Source organism: Alternaria ethzedia (assembly GCF_023757985.1).
Source record: "Alternaria ethzedia strain BMP 0044 chromosome Unknown scaffold_19, whole genome shotgun sequence".
NCBI classification, from domain to species: Eukaryota; Fungi; Ascomycota; class Dothideomycetes; order Pleosporales; family Pleosporaceae; genus Alternaria; species Alternaria ethzedia.
In genome coordinates, this window is record NW_026056212.1 from 342,173 (window position 1) to 359,163 (window position 16,991).

Sequence of the window (16,991 nt, forward strand, 5' to 3'; positions counted from 1 at the left end):
AGGGTGGCCCGTAGATTGCAATCCGAGGAGCATGTCCGTTATTGGAGTGGACCGGGGTAGGAGGAGTGAAGCAGGGCGCATGGTGGAGCTTGCGCTTGCGTCGGGCTTGCTGCGAACGATGGATCGGCGGAGGAGCGTCATCGTGTCCCGCCCACGCTCCCCTCCCAAACACTGAAACTTTTCCCACCACGCCGCCAAACACGCCGCCATGTCTGCCTCACCCCCACCCGAAGAGCGCGAGAAGGCCGACGCCGACGCCCGCGCAAAGGAGCAGGCCGAGCAGGCCGCCCTGCCCTACAAGTGGGACCAGACCATCAAGGACCTCGACATCGCCATCACCATTGATGGCAAGTACAAGGGCAAGGACCTGGATGTCAAGATTACCCGCAACGCGCTCAAGGCCGGCATCAAGGGCCAGGAGCCTTTCATCGACGTTCGTCCTTGCTTGTTCCGCTCAGCAGAAGCATGTGCTAACGCTTTGTCCAGGGCGAGCTGCCTCATGCCATACGCGTTGACGACTCCACCTGGACACTGACCTCCATCGGGTCCCAGAAAGAGATCTCCATCCACCTCGACAAAGTGAACCAGATGGAGTGGTGGGCCCACGTCGTCACCACAGCGCCCAAGATCGACACCTCCAAGATCCAGCCCGAGAACAGCAAGCTGGGCGACCTCGACGGGGAGACACGCGGCATGGTGGAGAAGATGATGTTTGACCAGAAGCAGAAGGAGCTAGGGAAGCCGACGAGCGACGAGCAGAAGAAGGCGGATATCCTGGAGCAGTTCAAGAAGCAGCACCCTGAGATGGACTTTTCAAATGCGAAAATGGGATGAGGACGATGATCCCTGGAGATGAAGATTTATACCCCAAGAAAAGGTCGTCAAGCAGATAGGCCAAAAGAGATATTACACGAGTTATCAGCATGCATTCAGTTCGGTTTCTTGCATGACCTTGCTTTCGTGCCGAGAATGACATTCATGAACTACCTCAACACTACCCTCCTCACGTAACACCCCTCTCCCTACTCCCCTCATCGTCCCTCCCCGTACTCCCCTCCACAACCGGCGCCTCCACGACCAACAACCCCTCGCCCTCCCCACAAAGCTGCGGCAGATTCTGATTCTGACTCGCCCGCCTCGTATGCGCACTCAGATTCAAACTCGGCTGTCTCTGTCTGCGTTTGGGCAACGGCGGCGGCGGCGTCGCGAGCTCACTCGCAGTATGCGCAGTACCAGCACTGCCAGCACTGCTTTTCCTCCGCCGCATCTCCCGAAACACATCTTCCCCGTCATCGTCATCTCCGCCCCCTCCCGTCCTGGCGTCTTGATCTGGGAAGTGTGCGGCGGGCAAGAGGGAGGCTGTGCCTAGTGCTGTTTTTGGGCTGTCGATGAGATCTTCGACTGAGTGTTTGCTGGAGACGGCTGGTGAGCTGGGACCAGGGACGACGGGTTTGCGTTTCGTGAGATTCGCAAATGTCGAGGAGGCTGCGGCGGGGATGGCCCACGTTTGTCGTTTTTCGTTCTTGGGGTGCGGTAGAGGTGTGCCTGGGGGAGGGAGGGGTTGGCCTCTGCCCATGGGTTCCGAGTGGGATTTCGTGATGGAAGGATTGGAGTGGAGTTGCGGGCGAGGGTCCAGAGATGACGATGACGATGAGTCGTGGTCTATGCTCGGGCCCTCGGATGTTGGTGGTCTGTTGGTGGTACTGGTGTTGGGCTTTGCGTTCTGCTTGGCTGCGAGCCAGTTCCTGGCTGCTGCTGTGGCAGAGTTGAGGGATTGGTTAATGGTCTGTTTCTTTGTCGCCATGTTGCTTGCTCCTGCTGCTGCGGCAGCGGCAGCGGCAATTTCCTGTGCAGATAGCTCCCTCGACTTGGTGCGTGAGTGATCCGTGTTCGGGACTGGTGCGGAGGCAATGCTCGCTGCGTAGACCGAGGCAGCAGAAGTGTCTTCCGACGAGCTGTCTGATGATTCTGTCGTTTGGCGTGCATTGCCAGGCCGCATTGGCGACTGCATCGGCGATGCGACAGGAAGCGACTTGACACTTGTAGGCGTCATGGTGCGGTCGTTTGACATCTCAGCAGAAGCATTCGACGAGTCAATCTTCACTTGGGCCACGGATGATGACGACCGCATTGCGCGGGGTCTTATTGACGCCGAGGATGACTTGTGGTCTGTCGACGTAGAAACACCAGTGCCAACTTCTTCTGAATCAACACTTGAGGCGATGGAGAAGTGCGCACTTGCCGCATCAGCCTTTTCATCAAGCTTCTCAGCATCCGAGATCGCACTCTCCAGTGTGGCTTCGTCTTGCTTGATCTTGTCTGCGTCTTCCTCATCATCCTTTGCGCTATCCTCCCAGATTCCACCTCTTATGACCTGCGCGATAGTGTCGGTAAACGGCATGTCATCCCAATTGGGCAACACCAATGTTTCGTTCACTACCTCCCGAATGCGATTCTCAATGGCCCTCAGAACAACGCCATATGTGATCTGACGCGAACTGACGATTGGCTCAAGCGAAAACTCCATCTTCGGGGGCGTCTCAAAGGTCATCCAGAGTCTATTGCTAGGCGGGGGCTTGACTCTTATGAGAATATGTCCATCAAGCCTTTTCAAAACGGCAGCCAACACAAGTGTCACCTCGCGGGCTTTGAATCGAGTGCCCAAGTCGATTCGTACGGTAGCTGATATCTCGATGCGGAAGCTTCCCTTATAGCTAACATCTGCCTCCACAACGAGATCGCCATCGACAGTCAGCTCTTTGAGCTTGGGGTTCGTGATGAAGGGCGGCGAGGTGCCCATGTCGACCTTACGTAGCTGTACGCTGCTGATGATGGCAGGCTTAGGCACGCGGGCTATTTTCTTGTTGATCTTACTCGCGATAAAGTCTTTGATTTGCGAGGTTTTGTATAGAGCGAGAAACACCCTACCAATCAGCGCATTGATCCAGCGAGTATGTAGGTTCTCCTCCGAAGCATGCAGTTGCTGGACTAGCTTGACAAGATCAGGTGTATCGAACTTGAGCGGAACGGACGGCGAGCCTGTATCGGTGGGGTCTTTCTGATTCTCTTGGGCGTGCAACATCGCGTGGTAGAAATCCTCCTTCTCGGAACAGTTGTCTGAGAAAAGATAGAAGCCTTTCGCTTCGACATTGCTGTTGCTGTCTACCTGTTGAACCAGTCGAATGCCTGTATCTGTAAGCACTGGGGAAACATGACAGGAGCTTGAACCTTAGCATACAGTTCCTCTTGATCCAAAGCTCGCCCTCTGGTATGCGTTCTCCACCACCATATATGTCTACCTTGTAATGTGCGAGCGATATGACATGGCGTACTTCGAGCTGGTCTTCGTTGTCGTATAGCATAAGGTGGCCGAGACTGGTCTGGACTTAGTTTGACTTCATGTACTCGTAATATATAGACATACCGTAGGACAACGTAGAAGACGTTCCGGGCCTTCTTGTTCTTCGCGTTTGATGCTTCTATTGTGGGACTCGCGTTCTTATTCCTGTCAAAGATGCTCCTGTACATAGACTGGTACACGCTCGGGCTCTCCACAGCTACTACAGCACCGGCCGGCGTCGTTCGATCCGGAGGTTTGCCGTTGACGCCGCCTGGCACATACTCCCGGCACACCGCAAAGTATCCAGCGCAGGCATCTGGCTCATGGGTCCTTCCCTTCAGCTTCTCCAGTATCTCGTCATCTATTCCCACTCCGACTTGTACGTTGTCGTCGTTCTTCCCGTTTGCGGACGTGTCCGACTTCCTGCGCTGTTCTGGAGTTGCCCCGTCGCCTGCAGTGTTGTTGTTGTGGCTGTCCTGTTCCGCGGCTCTGGTTCCCAAGAACCATGCGGCTACGAGTACAGCGGGCAGGAGCGTCAACCCTCCGACGAGGTAGCCCCATAGGAATATCTTGAATACGGCTCCATACCCCCAGTCCCCACTCATCTTGGGTTACGTGTTATGCGGTGTTGTAGACCATCCCTCGCCATGTACATGTGCGTTGAGCGGTTCGACGTTCGATTGTAGAAGGTGGTCGGTTCTGTATGTGTGTCGGGGCGTTTGGTTGAAGAGTAGTCGGTTGGCACGGCGCGTCGAAGCAAGTAATGTAGCGAGTGATGCTAGCGCTGGTCGAAGGGTCCGGGTGTCGGTCGTGTACGTCGCGCGAATGTTTGGTCGGAGAAATAAGGCAGTCAAGCGTCAGGCAGCGAGGTGTTCTCGAGTACTACTTGGCTTGGACTTGGTCAGGGTCAGTGGTTCGACGCGACTAGAGCTTGGTAGGGGCGGGGCCGGAGTTAACGCTCCACGTGTGAGGTGCACGTCGTTGATCGGCGCTAAAGCATTGTCCCGCGCTGCTATGACGGCATCTTCGACATTTCACCAACACAATTTCAAGAGAAGGGAAACTACTCAAACCTTAAAGGACTAGACCTCGGGAGGTTCCTTCGAACTCACTACCCTTTCCCGATTGCAAAAAAGTAAGTGCTCCAGTTGAAAATGTATTTACAATGCGAAAGTAAACCAACAACGGTGGGAATCGTCTCTTCTGCCCCATGCTCTGATCCGTGTACACACTATTTCTTGGATAACAGCTTATCATACAACAGCCAAACACAAGATCTTTGCGTACTTACCAGCATGGCAACCACAGAACCTCAGTCCTACAATCCAGACATTCCCTCGGACCCTGTTACCAAAACCACGGACACCATCCATGTCGAACTCACCCCGCACGACCTAGACTCCCTGTCAGCAACCAAATTCGTCCGATCGCCATCAGCAGGCGCAACAGTCTTGTTCATAGGCACAACACGCGACTCATTCAACAACGAGCCTGTTTCCTCTTTAGCCTACACTTCCTACGCCCCTCTTGCCATCTCAACCCTGTTCAAGATCGCTACTTCTATCCTCACAAAACACGCATGCACCAAGATCGCCATCATTCACATGTTGGGCGAATGCCCGATTGGGGAAGAGAGTATTGTTATTGCGGTTTCAGCACCGCACCGGCAAGCGGCGTGGAGAGCGGGTGAGGAGGCATTGGAAGAGACAAAGGACAAAGCCGAGATATGGAAGCTAGAGAGGTTTGAAGGCGGGGAGGGAGTTTGGAGGGCGAATAGGGATGGGCAGAAAGGTGTGAAGGTAGAGGATGGCGCCAAGTAGGGGTGGAGAGAACGCCAAAGTAAACGAGGATTTGCAAGATGGTCGCCGGATGTGGAAGTTTGCTGAGCTCCCGGGTCTCTCGACATAGATATACTGCAGTGTGACATGCTGAACGGTACATGTTCAGTTCGTGACATAAGACCGATTTTGGGGACCAACTTCGAGGCGAAGCATGTTTAGTGCCAAGGCTATGAAGCGCAGTGAAAAGTGGGCTTTGTAAGCTTATGCTGCGTATGTACAGTAAAAACGCCTTGCATAGAGTAATATTGTACTATTCCTCATTTCGAGCTTACGACGTATGTCGTGGAGATGGGTATGATTCAAGTTGCTGGCTGTATATGCCGCATTGGGACTTCCCTAGAGATTTGCACTTATATCTTCGTTTGCAGCTACATTGCTAGTTCCATCTAGTCTAGAAGAGATGCCATTGGCAGAAAGACCCTAATCACTAGTGCGGCTCTGAAAATCAATGTGATGTCAGACCACGCTGCATCTAGATAGTATGCGCCCCAACGCCGTGTTGTAGCTGCTCATCACAACCCGTTTTTGGCTGAGACATGATTGAGACTGGACTTTGTCGCGGTGAGACGCCGATCATAGACATTGCACTCAGCTTATGTTGTGGGACCCTTCCGCGTAGCCGTTCCAACTAACCTTGGAACGTACCGGAAAGCATATCGAACTAGTTCAATGCTCGAGGCTTCCCCTAGAATTGTCAACCGCGTGCCTCTGATGCAATCGATCGGAGGACAACGCCGTCATTCTCAACATTCTGGCGAGGCGTTCTGCACATGGTGCATTAGCATCAAGTAGCCTACATAATCTACGACACGTCGACAATGTTGAGGGTCTCGACTTGACATAAAGGCGGGGTTGTACCAGTGGGCGCAGAATAATGTGCCTCGATTGCAAATGTCGCTCCGATGAGGCAATTCGAGCGCGCCGTGCTTGTGCTACCATGCGCAGCTACTAGGCACTCAGCCTTCCTGTTGTATACACTAATCTTACAGTCGTACTTGTACACGTTAACGGTCGTTATTGGTTCTTGTCAGAACCGTCCTTCTCGTCCTCCTCTATTATTCGCATCTGGCCGGATGCTGCTATCATCTCGCTGATGGTATTCGGTACGTCATCCTCGGACTGGTATATCCGATCGTAGTTCAAGCGGCCTCGTAGAACTGCGCGAGCTTCTCTCAGATTGGCAATATCAAAGGTCCACATTGCGCCACCCAGCGCCATGATGCCAACACTGGCGCAGTTCATCGTGGCCAGGTTCAAGGCCTGGCAGGCATCTGAGAAGGGACTGAAGTATTCGTGCGGGTTCGTGTTCGCTTCGTAAAACTTTGGCATGACACGGAGCTGCCGCCTCCATACGGCCTTGCGCGTTATTGCGGTCGAGGCCAGTAAGCAGGCGCTTCCGAGGAAGTATATCGAAAGCTGGCGTAATGATCGTGAAGACGTAATCGGCGTTCCGTCGTATGTGCTTTCAGCCGGCCGTGGAGGGGGGTTGACCGGCGCTGCCGTTGGACGGGACATCATTCGCAAGATCGGAATCTTCTAAGCAGCTTCCATAAACCTCTCGAGCCGTACTGCAAGTGTTCTGGGGTAATCTGTCGGGTGACTGCAGGACTAGCGTTGCATGCCGAATTCGTTGCGGACGTTGCGGACCCCCGAGCGTGTCTCTGCTGACAGAGGAGGGGAATTTGGGCTTGCCGAGAGTCGTACAGGCGAGGCAGCGTCGTGGATATACCCGGAGCGAGTGTGTTATTAGCCAAAGGCGTGGCGTGAGAAGACAATGGCCGGGCAAACATCTTCGTCCGCCCGTCACAGAAAAGTTGCGATGCAAGCCGGCGTCGGTGGGTCTCGGGCCGTGCGCCCAGATTCCCCACAATGGCTGAACCCCTCTTCACCCACCGCATCAATGCCCTGTCATGTACAAACAAGCTTTCGCCATGACAAAGTGATCGATCAGACGCGCATGTTGCGAATGACGCCTTCAAGTAAGAGCTGCTGATTGCTCCAGCCGCACCTCCCTCGTATTGCCCATCTTTCCCCTCACTAAAACCGGGCGAGAAGAAGATTCGATATCAACCTGCAGTATGCAGTGATCACCGTCAGGTACACCCGACGACTAACTATTAGTTCCCGACCAACACACTCAGCTTACGCTTCCCCGGCTTTTTGCCACCTCAGATGTTTCCGGGTTCCTGGGACTCTTGCTTGGAACCACCAGGGTACCCGGTGGACAAACGTGCGTGACGTACAGCACGTTGATTCGACACGTGCTTCGATGTACAAGTCCTGGATACACAGCTGAGCATCATTTCGTACTTCCAAGTCATAGAGATGCTCGTCAGCTATCCGGGTCGTTGGTACCGACGATTTACGTTTCTCGGTCATCATCAAGTCCATGAGAGAAAGACTTTTGCCAAGTGCGCTTCCAATTCTCTTCTCCACACCAGAAGATCCGGTTGGCTCATAGTCTACTCCCCCACTCATCGCTTTTCATGGCTTGCGTACACATACTAGATGCATTCCCTTCGTTAGTCACTAGACTGGTGGACTCGTGGGCACTGGTAGCGTGGCAACTGCATGCATGCATGCTTCCATGGGACGACTTGATCTGGACCCGCATCGACATGCTTGACCTATTTTTGTCATTTGATACTCTACCTGCTGTACGAGGCCCGCGGTGTATCTTCTTCTAAGCCATCGTGCGAGATGTGCAAGGTACTACGGATCGCTTCGTCGATCATCCGGGCCACCAGAGAACGACTCTGCCTCGTTTCTCCGCACAGGATGACAACGATGCGTCGATTTTGTGTATGTTGAGAAGCTAGGCTCAAGTATAAAGTAACCCTATAGTCGCGCTTCAAAAGCATCATCAGCCTTCACAGTCTGCAACAGTCTAGTTGATACTCTTTCGCTACAAGTCGAAATCTGTCGCCAATTGCTTTACCTTCACTCTCGATCACTCAAGTCTTTAGCCCAGGATGCTCTTCAAGAACCTATTCGCGCTCGCTGCTTCAGCTTCTCTCGCTGCTGCTTTCCCCGGTTACTCCGCAGTGCCTCCCAAGTCTTCTTCCAGCGCATACGTACCCCCTCCAAAGACTTCGTCTGCGCCTCCTCCCAAAGAGACAACAATCTGCACTCCGTGTAAGTGGTTACCTGTAGCTTCCTGTGATCTTGGATTGACTTCTCTCAGCCACATACGTCAGCTCCAGCGTCGGGGAGGGCAAGACCACCTACCTGTCTACCAAGACTGTGGTCATTCCTGTCACCACTGTTACTGAGAAGCTCTCGACCGTCACAGCACCTTACCCATACACCACTACCGGCACCAGCACCAAGACGGTCACACAGCTCACCACCTATCTGACCACCAAGACCTACTCGACTGTGACTACCATCTACAACACCAAGGTAGAGAGCGAAGTCAAGTCTGCTACCAAGGTTGAGACCGTGCCAGTTGTGTAAGTATACGACCGCTACTGCTCGGGGTGTTCTGCTGGCTGACACGCATATAGCTCCACCGGAACTTCCTACAAGACCAGCGTCTCCACTGCTAAGGAGACCATCACAAGCTCAAAGACCACCGGGTCTGTCGTCACGGAGACTGCAAAGAAGCCGACCACGTACATCACCACTGGCACCACCACGGTCTGCACAACGTCCAAGGGCGGCTATGGCGACGGCTACTAAGCCTTGATCTTTCGCGCATGAAGGAAACTAGCACTGCAGCTAGCAGGACCGATGAACTCGACTGATTGCGACGCAAGCTCCAACTGCGGTACACTCCTTGTGCAGGGACTATGTTTTGAGCGCGTTGATTCACGACCCATTTCGATTCTTGAGTCACTCATTAGACTACCATCTTACCCAGCGATAGAGCTGCATCCATAACAATAAACATATTTTGGCAAAAGAGAGAGCGCAAAGACACGAATTGCGAACTTCTAACTTCGATGATGTCAAAGCTGAATTGCGAACTTCTAACTTGGATGATGTCAAAGCTCTAAAGCTGGTGTATCCTGAGATGAGACCAGATGGTGAACCCCAAATCACGTTCAAGTCCACTCATATAACCAACGGATAAATCGCAGCAAATTCTCTCGTACATTATCCCCATCCTCACTGTAGATCCAGTCCTCAATATCTCGACCTATGCTGCGGTCGCTCAGGACCCTGCATCATAGCCAAACGCGCAGGGTTCATGCCAAACGTAGCAGCCTCAGAGGGCTCGTCTGCTGCAGCAGCCTCCTCTCCAGTGTCGGCGTCATCGCCGTCCTTCTTGCCCGACTTGGCCTCCTTCTTCGCCTTGCGCTCGCTCTGCTTCATTTCGAGTTCTGTCTTCTTGACGCGGTCGCGGGCACGCTCGTCGTGTAGCTTCTCGTTCTTGGCGGAGATTTTGGACTTGCGGGCTTCGCTGTTGCCGCCGCCTCCTGCGCTGTTGGGTGGTGTTAGTGTGTGTTCTGTTGCTTTGTGTTGGGTGGTAGGGGACCAGGGATGCGCGTAGAAGACCCAGAGGATTCAAATCTTACCTCAGCTCAACATTGATCTTCCTGCCCTCCTTCTTCTTGGGGTCGGCGAAGAGGGAGTGGTGGTACTTCTTCAAGCACGTCACCATGCGGTCGTAGCGGTCGAATTCGATAAAGCAGGTGCCCATGAACTTCTCAGTGCCCTTGTATGTGCGGAGACGGATGTCGGTGGGCTTGATCTTTTCGAAATGCTTCTCGATTTGCTCTTTCGTAGCACTGTAGGGAAGGTTGCCTGAATTGCACGTTAGATGGGTATGATAGATCGGAATGTGCACAGGACGTACCGACGAAGACGATGAAGCGGCCCTTGTTAGCCTCGACTGCGGCTTGGGCTTCCTCTCCCTCTACCTCGACTTCGGCGCCACCCTCGACGTCTACATCTACGTCTTCTGCAGAGGCATCACCGTTGGTCTCGGCCTTGGGCTCTTCAGTAGAGATTTCGCCGTTGGTCTCTGCTTCTGCCGCCTTCTTTGCCTTCTTCTCTTTTTTGTCCTTCTTCTCCTTCTTATCCTTCTTCTTCTCCTTCTTAGCAGCCTTGGAGTCAGAGTCTGCACCGTTTGTCTCTGCTGGGGTATCCTCAGCTACGCCGTTCTGTTCCTCAGCTGCGTCTTCCATAGGTGTGTCCTCAGATGCGGCAGCGTCTTTGCTCTTCTTCGACTTCTTGTCCTTCTTCTCTTTCTTGGACTTCTTTTCCTTCTTCGCAGGCGCGTCTTCGCTGGCATCGGGCATTGGCTCGTCATCGTTAACGCTGATGAAGTTCTCTGAGTTCTTCATCTCATCGATAAGATCAGCCTCTTGCGCATCCTCAGGGACATCCGCATCCTTGGACTTCTTGGACTTTTTGGACTTCTTTTCCTTCTTCTCCTTCTTTGCGTCTTCTAAGGCGTCCTCGACCGCCGACGTGTCGACATTGCCCTTGGACTTCTTAGACTTCTTATCCTTCTTGTCTTTCTTTTCCTTCTTCACCTCGGTCGCTTCGACTGGAGGCGCATCTTGGACATTGTCTGTCTTCTTGGGTTTTTTGGACTTCTTCGGCGCATCTTCTGCTGCCTCGACGTCGCGCTTGCGCTTCTTCTCGGGGGTGTCAATTTTAGATTTGGACATGGTGGGCGCGCAAAAATGGTGTAGATCTGTAGGAGCGTCGCGAAACGAGAATGGAGATCCTGAACTTTTTCTGCCGGGCGGTCGCGCAAGATTGTCTTGGCGCGTGAACTACGGCATCGATGCACCCCTCAAGCGACAGAATTGCAGTCGCAAAGCATCATGCGGCCCCCGGCGCATCGAGCAAAGCTCCCACACGGCTCGCTGAGGCCCCCGACATCGCGTACCTCTGACCGCCCATGTCCACGCCAGTTCTCGAACAAACATCCTCGCCAATTCCTCGTCGCGCACCAGGGCTCGCCCCGGCCACAGCTACCGTTCCTATATCCCTCGGGCCAGCACCTCTCCAATGGCCAACTGCAACGTCTGTTCTCCATTAGCGCCAACCACAAGAAATTCATCAAGGAGACGGCGAAATTGAGTGTGCGATACAGCATCCTCATCTTTCTCCTCTCATCATGCGTCAGTATCGCAAGTCTGGGCATATTGAGCGAGCAGCAAGAGCGGGCGTTTCCGTCGCCGCATGAGTGGAGTCTGATTACACGATTCAGGTTCCGGCGAGGAAAGTGGTGGCAGGTGCCCGAAAATAACGAGGAAGAGGGTTTTCCCAACTGGGCACGGGTCTACTCAGAGCTGGAATATGCGCTGAATCGATTGGAACACCCGAACAAGGATGGCGCGGGTTTATCTGACCAGGAAGAGGGAGGGATCTTGGTGCCCGGCGTAGGCAAGGCAGGCTTCGATCTGACGACCAAAAGCGAGGAGTGGCGACAAGGGTACTACGAAGTCTTGATGGGCATGGGTAATGCTGCAGAGAGGTTAGATGGATGGGTGACGGACAAGTGGAGGAGAAACGTGTGGGCGCCAGAATTTATTCAATCACCCTCGAATCCACGACCGAAAGCTGTTCTTCCCGGCATGCCCGAACCACCAGATGAGGAGCATCGCTTTCCCGCGGCGGAAGCACCAGAGACGTTCTACCTCAAGGTCATCACCTCCAAGGGGTTTACAACATATCAACGGCTGTCAGCTGCGTTGAGCTACGCCGACTGGCTCAACTTCAGAAAGCTCCCCGACTCGGCGGAGGAAATGTATAGATGGGCACTTGACATTGCCATTGCAGGCCTACCCACACCCGAGCCTTCGACAGTCATCGACCGAGACAGTGCCATTCTGTCGTCTACGGCACCTAAGGAAGCAGTAACACCAAACATCCTCTACGCGGCGACAAACCTGGCTACTTTTCTGGCGGAACAACGAAGAGTCTCGTCCGCACTCCCAATCTTCGTCTCGCTGCTCCGTGCTCGTATCGAAGCCCAGGAGGCGCATATTCCTGCGGTCCAGGCACAAAAGGACTCTACCCTCATCGGTACTCTGTTCAGCTTGCTGCGCGAACCCGACTATCCAGAGGTGCCACCCTCAGGTGACGAACCACTCCTCCGCAAAGAAAGCGACCGCTGCGAAGAAGCTGCCTTGAAGAACTATATTGGCGAGATCCTTTTCGCGACAGCCGGCAACTCATCTAGTCAACGCCAACAGGGCCTCTCATGGGTGCGCGATGGTGTCTCTACATCCAAGCTCGCGCAATCGCTCGAACCCATACGCGCCAACGACGACCTCCGCAAAAAGTGCGAAAAGTGCGAGGAGGTCGGTCTCGAATCGTGGGGAAAGATCATGACTTACTTGGCTGCTGAGGCCCGGGAGAAGCGGGATCAGGCAAAGAGCGGAGGTCTGAAGGGACTGGTGTGGAAGGTCAAGGGCACCAAGGCCCTGGATGAGGACGTGGAGAACCTAGAGGGTGAAGAAGAGGGCGTCATTCTTCGGCTCAACAAGCTCAGAAGCAAAATGCTCAAGGAGGAGTATGAGGAGATGGATCGCAAGTTTGCGCGAACCTTTGTATTCTAGCAACTGGCTGTAGGATATGACCCATGGAGCTGTACAACACCTACGCCTGCGTAGTTTCGCCAAGCGCGACCGGCAATTTTACCCAAAGCCCTCTCACAGCCCCTGCATCAGTTCTGCCAGTACAACTTATCGCATGTGCATACTCAACATCACCATGTTTCAGACGTGGATCACTTTAGCCTTCACCCTATCAATGTCGGCACATCCCTCTGGCGCGGATCGCCACATCCGGCTCGCTATCAGGGCCCTAGCGCTCGAGAACCAATCATCCAAGCCACACCCGCTGTCAATTCCAACCGAACCGAACGCTTGCTTTTGGTCACCCATCAAATGTGTTCGCACGTGTGCCGGCCTCCCCGACTATTGGCGTGGGCAGCTGATTATTGCTTGGGAACACAGGCGAATTAGTACGAGTATGTCTGCCATGCATCGACGGTATGTCGCTAGCGCATGGGGTTTGGTGGAGGAGAATGGGTGGGTAAACCGTTCGTCTGATGCGGACGTGAAGGGGGTGACTCGGTAGTCAGCTGGGCGTAGGCGTTTGTATAAGAGAAGCAGTGATTCAGCAGCTGGCTTTTCCCTGTGCGCAAACCGACACAGATCCCCTTCACAACCACTGCCTTCGTTATATATCTAAAGACGACACGATGGCTTTCAGACCGCTTGTTGCGCTGGCTACCATGGCCGTATCTTTGGTCAGCTGCGCGCCGCTCGCACTCGACGAAAGGCAGGCGCCAAATGGTGTTCCCGATTATGTGCTCAAGTATGGTAAGCAGTGATGCATATTCCTGCTCTGTCGTCTGCTATTGTACATCGAATTCGACTAACTGCTCTTTAGCGCCTATCGTCTACCTCCACTCGCAGGATGCCTACTATCCTACCGATATACAAACATTCCTGAACCATACGACTCCGCGAGTGGAGTTCAACGAGGTTTCTGGTCCTTCAAAGCCCCTAACTACTTCCAACCTCGATCAGATGGGCAGCGACGTCTGGCTCACATCCAACGACGACGTGACCAAAGATCCTGCATGGATCAAAGGCACAAAACCCAACGAGCAGGGCAAGACCGAAGGAGCGACCACGGCGGCCATTATCGTGAACGACAAGGGCAACGGCAACGTTGATGCTTTCTACATGTACTTTTACGCCTACAACTACGGCGGCGAGGTACTAGGATGGAGCAAATTGAACTTTGGTACAGCCTTCTCCCATCCATAGTATGAAACTGTTCAGCTCTAACACTCCATCAAGGCAACCACGTAGGCGATTGGGAACACGTAATGGTCCGCTTCGCAAATGGTTCTCCCGAGGCAATCTGGTACTCTCAACACGCGAACGGCCAAGCCTTCCGCTACGGCACCGTCGAAAAGACTGGTGACAGACCCATCGCATACTCCTCCAAAGGGTCGCATGCCAACTACGCAATCTCCGGAACCCACGACCACACCATCCCCAACCTCAACCTTCCCGGCGGCGTCTTGGAAGACTACACAGACCGAGGTGTGATGTGGGATCCTCTCCTATCCGCCAACTTCTACAAATTCGACGCCGGAAAGTCCGCTTTCTCGGCTTATGATGGTCAGGCGCCGACGGCGTGGTTGAACTTCAAGGGCAGATGGGGCGATGAGGAGTATCCCGAGAGTGATCCGAGACAAGTCAAGCTGTTTGGGCAGGCTAAGTTCTCGGGTGGACCGACTGGACCTGTGGATAAGCAGTTGAACAGGGAGAAGATTTGTCCGGATAACGGTCAGCTTTGCATTCTGAGGAGTATCCTCGTGCCGAGAAGTGAGGGTATGGATGAGGTTGCGCAGGATGGCGATGTTATCATGGAATGACGAGTGCGAGGCTGTAATTTCATGAATTTCTCAACTACTTTCACGTAATATATAATGATATTGGGACTTTGAACAAAGCACATACTTCGTTCTCCTCGCTGCAACACAAGTATAATCAAGTTCCCCAGAGCCATTGAGGCTGTACCGCCCTCTTCTGTGTGCCCTGAGCCCAATAGATCGCCCCAGATCTAGTATAACGCCGTACACAAATCTTAGGGTATCATGATAACGACTGACTGAAAACTCAAGTTCCAAAACGAATGATCCGCCGAAACTTGGAAACGCCCGGAATGACAGTAAGCTGCATGCAACCCAAGAATAGAGAACCATTGATAAAATAAGAAATGATGATACAAAAGGTCAAAGCACGATGACTCGGAACACAGTGATCTGACGCGAGCCACGTAGCACTGTTGAAACGCCACAGTAGTACGACGACGTGGAGAAACATTGACGCATCACCACGGCTCTGAATGACGCTGAGCTTTGCCTTCTTCAGTGGCTTGGCCATTCGACACCTCAGCGTGACGTACATGGACGTCGTGCTTGTGGAAATCATCTAGAGCAATCTCAGTACCAGAGTCCTGCGTGTCGCGAGAGCTCGTCATCGTTTCCTTGCGGTAGGCATCTCGTCGCAGATGATGTTGTAATGGGCTGCCAGTCAGCTTGGATTTGACCGTACCCCAAGCTCTTCTACACTCGGAGCGGGTTGTGAAGATGTAGATTGTGGCGTTCCAGGCTCCTTGAAGAGGCAACACGATCGCGGAGATGATATTGAGAGCGAAGCTCGAGCGGTTTCTGTGCGTGAACTGGTACATGCGGTTGATGCTGCTGGGTAGCCAGACCACAAGCAAAGCTACGAACATAAGGAAGGCGACTTGGAAGTATGCCATGGCTGCAGCATGACCTTCTGCGGTCCGCTTGGCGACAGGACGCGTTGTCAACAATGTGGTCGGGGTTGCCGAGGTTTCTGCAGGGCTTGTCGCAATGACGGTCGCCCTGTACCCATTTCGACCTCTCGTACCATTGTGTGGATGTCGTTGCGCTTCAACATCCTCGATCTGTATTCTGGAAGTGCGGGAAGCATCCACGACTGGTAGTGTTTCCGTCACCGTATCGTTGTGTTTGCTGGGCGAGGAAAGCAACCGCGTGCTCGAAAACGAATTGATGGAGCTTTGATCCGGCTCGGGAGAGACACAGCGTGAGATGGCGTCCTCCGGCTGGACGTGGCATTTGATCTGTGTCGTCACCACGATGTTGTTTGTACCCACAAAAGGATGCGGGGCAGTGATCTCCGGAGCAGCAGTGAAGGAGTTTCTGGCTAGATAATGATGCGAGCTTCGTGAAACGGAGCGTAGCTCGGCCCTCTTCTTCCAGATCCGATAGCCAGTGATGATGTAAATGCTGATAGTCGTAGTGATAACAATCCTGGCGAGATTAGTTGTGCTTGGCTTGACGAGGACTGGACTTACCAGGTAGGAGCGTAGAAAAACGCGATCCGCATCCACTCGACATCAGACGATACCCAGCACCAAAGAGTTGCTGATCCAATAATCTCGTTTCCCGTTCTACCCAAGATGAAGTAGACGAGGACTGGTAAAGCTGGGATCCCATAACTACACGCGACATACCACTTCTCCAAATGGCGAAGTTGCTGGGCATCGTACCCATAGAAAAACACCAGGAATACGTTTGTAGCCATCGACAAACAGAAGAGGGCATCTGTGATCAGGAACCATTGGATCATGAGACCCTGGAACTCGCAGAGACCGGACGGGGGTTCAGAATCCTTTGGCAAGACTGCAATTGACATCAAAGTCGCGATGTTCGTCAAGATATTCCCAAATGTCGCGAAGAATACCAGACGGTTAATTGCTGCGCGATATCAGCTCTTGTAACGCATCGAAGCAAGTCAACGTACGTTTTCTGAAGAAGGGAAAACACACGAAAGTAGTGATGATGATTGTTGAGCCTATGACGGAAAGTCCGGACGCCGCTCTCGTGGCGATGACAAGCGCAAAGTCTTTGTGGGGTGATAGTGGCGTAGGCATGTCTGGAAGTCGTCGAGACAGCGTGTTGTGCTTTGCAGAGAAGGAAGTGTGCGCCAAGGTTGGCTTAATCTGGTGCGTTTCTAGCGTGTGAGTGATACTGAAAGTATTTTCCGGATTCACTCGAGTGCGACTAATCGTGTTTGGTAGTTATTTGATCCCGCCGACCGCCGCAGTACTTGTGAAATATCCCGGAGAGCGCCACAGCATCGGCCCTGCAATCAGGACGAACGACTTCGCCGACGGGATGCACAGTTCAGGCGAGGAGCCATGCGCAAACAGCCAGTATAGTCGATATAAGGGTCAACAAGGGTGGCCGTGGTCGAGTGTGGAGGATAACCGGTATGAACGGGATGAAAGACCTTCGAATCTGGAAGCGGATCGACTGACAACGCAGGATA

At 53.3% G+C, this 16,991-nt stretch overlaps 9 protein-coding genes across 9 annotated transcripts; 5 read left to right on the forward strand and 4 right to left on the reverse strand.

Moving 5' to 3' along the window:
• Positions 1 to 208: 208 nt before the first annotated feature.
• J4E87_007218 (uncharacterized protein) lies at positions 209 to 834 on the forward strand (the record flags this gene model as incomplete). The annotated part of the gene is made up of 2 exons (XM_049378814.1): positions 209 to 433; positions 487 to 834. 2 exons carry the CDS (start codon positions 209 to 211, stop codon positions 832 to 834), a joined length of 573 nt encoding a protein of 190 aa, XP_049231476.1.
• A 169-nt stretch (positions 835 to 1,003) lies between these two features.
• On the reverse strand, positions 1,004 to 3,945 carry J4E87_007219 (uncharacterized protein; the record flags this gene model as incomplete). Its single annotated transcript, XM_049378815.1, has 3 exons — positions 1,004 to 3,186; positions 3,239 to 3,375; positions 3,425 to 3,945. The coding sequence occupies 3 exons, from the start codon at positions 3,943 to 3,945 to the stop codon at positions 1,004 to 1,006; spliced, it is 2,841 nt and encodes a 946-aa protein (XP_049231477.1).
• Positions 3,946 to 4,635: 690 nt separating this feature from the next.
• Positions 4,636 to 5,160, forward strand: J4E87_007220 (uncharacterized protein; the record flags this gene model as incomplete). Its single annotated transcript, XM_049378816.1, has 1 exon — positions 4,636 to 5,160. The coding sequence occupies one exon, from the start codon at positions 4,636 to 4,638 to the stop codon at positions 5,158 to 5,160; it is 525 nt and encodes a 174-aa protein (XP_049231478.1).
• Positions 5,161 to 6,195: 1,035 nt separating this feature from the next.
• On the reverse strand, positions 6,196 to 6,696 carry J4E87_007221 (uncharacterized protein; the record flags this gene model as incomplete). The annotated part of the gene is made up of 1 exon (XM_049378817.1): positions 6,196 to 6,696. The coding sequence occupies one exon, from the start codon at positions 6,694 to 6,696 to the stop codon at positions 6,196 to 6,198; it is 501 nt and encodes a 166-aa protein (XP_049231479.1).
• Positions 6,697 to 8,153: 1,457 nt separating this feature from the next.
• On the forward strand, positions 8,154 to 8,862 carry J4E87_007222 (uncharacterized protein; the record flags this gene model as incomplete). Its single annotated transcript, XM_049378818.1, has 3 exons — positions 8,154 to 8,316; positions 8,366 to 8,633; positions 8,688 to 8,862. 3 exons carry the CDS (start codon positions 8,154 to 8,156, stop codon positions 8,860 to 8,862), a joined length of 606 nt encoding a protein of 201 aa, XP_049231480.1.
• A 447-nt stretch (positions 8,863 to 9,309) lies between these two features.
• On the reverse strand, positions 9,310 to 10,802 carry J4E87_007223 (uncharacterized protein; the record flags this gene model as incomplete). Its single annotated transcript, XM_049378819.1, has 3 exons — positions 9,310 to 9,607; positions 9,702 to 9,930; positions 9,983 to 10,802. 3 exons carry the CDS (start codon positions 10,800 to 10,802, stop codon positions 9,310 to 9,312), a joined length of 1,347 nt encoding a protein of 448 aa, XP_049231481.1.
• A 159-nt stretch (positions 10,803 to 10,961) lies between these two features.
• Positions 10,962 to 12,704, forward strand: J4E87_007224 (uncharacterized protein; the record flags this gene model as incomplete). The annotated part of the gene is made up of 1 exon (XM_049378820.1): positions 10,962 to 12,704. The coding sequence occupies one exon, from the start codon at positions 10,962 to 10,964 to the stop codon at positions 12,702 to 12,704; it is 1,743 nt and encodes a 580-aa protein (XP_049231482.1).
• Positions 12,705 to 13,351: 647 nt separating this feature from the next.
• J4E87_007225 (uncharacterized protein) lies at positions 13,352 to 14,542 on the forward strand (the record flags this gene model as incomplete). The annotated part of the gene is made up of 3 exons (XM_049378821.1): positions 13,352 to 13,472; positions 13,543 to 13,902; positions 13,959 to 14,542. The coding sequence occupies 3 exons, from the start codon at positions 13,352 to 13,354 to the stop codon at positions 14,540 to 14,542; spliced, it is 1,065 nt and encodes a 354-aa protein (XP_049231483.1).
• A 458-nt stretch (positions 14,543 to 15,000) lies between these two features.
• On the reverse strand, positions 15,001 to 16,355 carry J4E87_007226 (uncharacterized protein; the record flags this gene model as incomplete). The annotated part of the gene is made up of 2 exons (XM_049378822.1): positions 15,001 to 15,970; positions 16,015 to 16,355. 2 exons carry the CDS (start codon positions 16,353 to 16,355, stop codon positions 15,001 to 15,003), a joined length of 1,311 nt encoding a protein of 436 aa, XP_049231484.1.
• Between the last annotated feature and the right edge of the window lie 636 nt (positions 16,356 to 16,991).